At 40.8% G+C, this 3,763-nt stretch overlaps 1 protein-coding gene across 1 annotated transcript; it reads left to right on the top strand.

Moving 5' to 3' along the window:
• The first annotated feature begins 3,119 nt into the window (after nucleotides 1-3,119).
• On the top strand, nucleotides 3,120-3,763 carry LOC146306725 (small integral membrane protein 30). The gene has a single exon (XM_084711066.1). The coding sequence runs from the start codon at nucleotides 3,288-3,290 to the stop codon at nucleotides 3,474-3,476; it is 189 nt and encodes a 62-aa protein (XP_084567192.1). The 5' UTR covers nucleotides 3,120-3,287; the 3' UTR covers nucleotides 3,477-3,763.

The following is a 3,763-nucleotide window of genomic DNA, read 5'->3' as shown; positions in this document are numbered from 1 at the left end:
CCCGTTTCTGTCAGTTTGCCAAAACTGCAACTGGACCCATGAAAGAGAGACAGCTCCTAGAAATATAGTAGCTAGCTAGGGTCAATTGGGTCTAAGAACTATTAAAGCTCACGGTAACAGCTAGATCTTCTTACTTTATAAAAATATGGGACAGACATGACACAGAAGGTCCAGTGTGTAAGACTTACAGGGATTTCCGTATGTTTTAATTTGTGTAAAATCGCCCGAAAATAAGAATTGTTATGCTTTTGTTACCTTAGAATGAGCCGTTTATGCCTACAAATTGTGCAGGTCAGATGGGTGTATTATAATTAAGTAGATGCAATATACAAAGATGGCATCCATTCAGTCCAATGAGAATTGCTCGCCTGGCACCGAAGCCAAAAAAAGTTTTTTGCTTCCTGGTTTACTTCCTGACTATATGGACACTGAATATGCACAGTAGTGTTTTACCCCTGAGTTCATGCTCTGCCCATAGACTTTACATTGTGATGACATAACCGATTTTTGACTTACAAATATAGAACGTTTGCAAAGCTAAATGGCAGGTAATGTCTAGTGTAGTTTATATTATACGTCTATGGCAGATCCTCTGACATGGAGGTCGCCATGTTGTCTCGCCATGCTTGTACAACAGCCCAGAGAGAACAAACTCAACACTGGCTCCATATTCTTTTTGCATAGGCAAGACACACTTACGTGAGGCAGTGTTTTCAATCGGCAAGCTCACCGTTAGATGCCAACAAGTACACACAGTTAACAGTGTAACAACTGCTGAAAAGCTTCTTGTAACAGTGTTAATAGCCTGTGTTGCTGAACACCACACAAGTTGACAGCACACCCCCTGTAGTGCTTTCCACAAATATGTCCAAAAAAGTTTTTTACTCCACTGAAATGAAAACAAAAAACTGCTGAATAGCTGCAGTATCATTATAGATATATTTCCTAACACAAAAAGGGAGGATAATTCAGTTTTAAAATGATTCATTCATGAAAGTACACTTTTTCTTTACTGTTCAGAATCAGTCCTTTTCAGTTTGTTCGGTGTAGAAGTTTTGGGATGTGGCCTTAAGGTGCTGAGCAGCACATTACGATGCACAACACATAAGTAGGGAAGATTAATGTCACTGTCCTGGCCTGTTAGACAAACACTCTCATTTCTGGATATTCTCTCATCCTCCCACTGATCAATTACCAACACCGCTGAGATCCAGGGTAAGTGCTGCTGCTGTGTTTATCTGCCAGTGTAGTTACCAGAGAGTGAATCTGGAGGACATTTCTGATGGCTTAACACATTAAAAACATCTCTCGAGTTGGATTTTTATGTTGCTATTAAGAGCTAGAATTTGTCTTAATTTAGGGAATGGGAACAGTATTACAGGCATATAAAAACAGATGCTGCTCCATGATTTATGTACTAAATAAGAAGCTCTTCAGTGTGCTTGTAATGACAATGCGTAGGAATCAGACGGGGAAACTTGGATATATGTGAGACAAATTGCCAAACAGACAGCAGGAGCAGGAGCGTGAGCGACGGTGTATGATGAGGAAGAGAGAGGAGCAAGCAGAGAGAACTTGTGCCTATTCATCTCCTCGCACGAAGCAGGCAGGTACAGCAGGTATGGCAGCCTTACAAGGTCAATATTTTACTTTGGCTTGTGCGCTCTAATTAAATTACAGGCAAAGTGCCACAGGAGAGCACACAGAGAGATAGGCCTATAGATCTTGCCCCCGCCCCCCCCCCCCCCCCCCAAAAAATGCTACAAGCCAAACAATTTGTAGCATCAGATGTTGGCATGTTTAGTCATTGCATCACTGGATTCAGGCTATTTCAACACTGTAAAAAATCACACAGGAATTTAGTGGAATCAGCTTTTCTCATCTTTTCTCATTAATTTAATGTAAATATTTGAAGTTTATTTATTTTCAGAACACATCAGAGCACATAAACATAAGTTCTTCTAACTTGAACTCTTCTAACTTGAAGAGATGAGATGGATGAATGTCAAGTTATTAAATTAATCGATCTTAAAGACTTGAAGTAATATCAAGTTTAATGAATTAGAAAAGTTTATTTGTTTTGAATCATTACAAAATTGTCTCAACTTTTCTTTTCAAATTCACTTGACTCAAAATGTAAAAGAAAAAGTTTATTTTCACATTGATGTTTCCGGAAATAAAGGGCGTACCATGGCACAGCTGACCAACAGTGTTCCTTTATCATGAAATTCTCTTCTTGTCCACATTGAAATAGTAAAACTGACCTGCAAAATTCCAAAATTGTGAGACAGTTTAAAGGAACTTTAATATTTGTTGATTTTGGTGAATTTTGGTGATCTAAATAAAAAACTTCCGTTCCTTTGAATCCAAAGAGAAACCGAACCAGTGGCAGGCATTCTGAAAGAAGAAGAAATATGAATATATACATCTGTAAGTCTTGTTTGCTTATGTAGGTCATATAGAGACTTAAGTATTAATTCAAGACTGTTTCATACCCAGTTAAAACACCTCGTAGTAACTTGAATATGGAAAACATTTTCCTGCGGCTGTGTGTGGCATTTTTTTTCTGATCTGACCTTGACCAACAAGTGTCACATGTGACACGCAGTAATAGCCTATGCATGTCAACACGTGTCTGCAGAGGGGGATATCAAGCTGCAGACAAGAGCTGTTGATGAGCCTGACTGATGTAAAATAATCTCCATTGTTTATAGCAGGGCCTGAGGGGCAGAGACATGAAGCACTGATGGCCTGTCAGCCTAATCGTCATTAATAAGAGGAGTGATGTCACAAATCCACTTGCTGTGGAATAATTACAGCTTGAAACGCAGAAATGGTTTGTATGGAAGAGGAAGAGTTCTGAGTTTAAAGTCAGATTTTGGAGCTAAATTCTGACTTAATTCTAAAAATTCTTACTTTAAACTCAGAATTCTGACTTTATTCTGAACATTTTGACATTTTTCCTCAGAATTTCCTCAGAATTCTGATTTTAAAGAACTTAACACTCCAAGTCATTTGTCACATTTCATAACTTTGCATTTTTATTAGAAAAAATAAATGAAACAACTGAATCATGCAATTATTTCTGTACCACCGGACAAGTGCCTGCTGGAAAACACAAAGTGACTCTTCTTTAAGAGGAAAGAGGGCACAGGTTAGAATAAAGCAGCTCTGCTATTGGCTGAGCGCACCAGGAAGTCCAGCTGTCATCTGACTGTGACGCATCCGCCTCAGCTTCCCGAAAGTCAACAGCAACAGCGGAAAAGAAAAAAAAAAAAAGGCTCAACATGGCTCCCAAACTTGAACTTCCACACGCTGCAGCGATCGTCTGGTTGGTGTTTCTCTCCCTGATCCCCCCGGCGGAGGCTTACGATGCGGGCGACGCTTTGGCTCTGCTCCTGGGCACCATCCTGACCGTGGTGGGCTTCTGCGCCTGCCTCGGCTGGTACGCGCGCAGGCGGAACGGCCAGCTGTGAGAGGAGAGACTCCCGTGTCCCGTCATGTTATCATCCACCGCATTAAAAAAAAAAAAAAAAACCTCCCCGGTGTTCTCACACGGACCTTGTGGCACAAGGTTTGTGTCGAAGCGACTGACAAGAAACGTGCCTTATTGGAGTTAATGCGTCAACGGGAACCGCGTGGACACAGCTGGAGAAGCTGGAGGGAAACATCCAGGAAGTCCCAAACCAGGAACTGTTTATCTGTTGCACTGCTGAGATTAAAGACCAAACACTGTTGCCTTCTAAATGAAAAGACTGCTGCA

Source organism: Lutjanus erythropterus, chromosome 22 (genome assembly GCF_056507025.1).
Source record: "Lutjanus erythropterus isolate fLutEry1 chromosome 22, fLutEry1.hap2, whole genome shotgun sequence".
In the NCBI taxonomy this organism is placed as follows: domain Eukaryota; kingdom Metazoa; phylum Chordata; class Actinopteri; order Lutjaniformes; family Lutjanidae; genus Lutjanus; species Lutjanus erythropterus.
Note: the sequence above shows the minus strand (reverse complement) of the source record. Positions and strands in the feature narration are given on the sequence as shown.

Excerpts from the sequence above, each read along its gene's own strand:
- LOC146306725 (XM_084711066.1), top strand. The coding sequence starts at position 3,288 with ATGGCTCCCAAACTTGAACTTCCACACGCTGCAGCGATCGTCTGGTTG.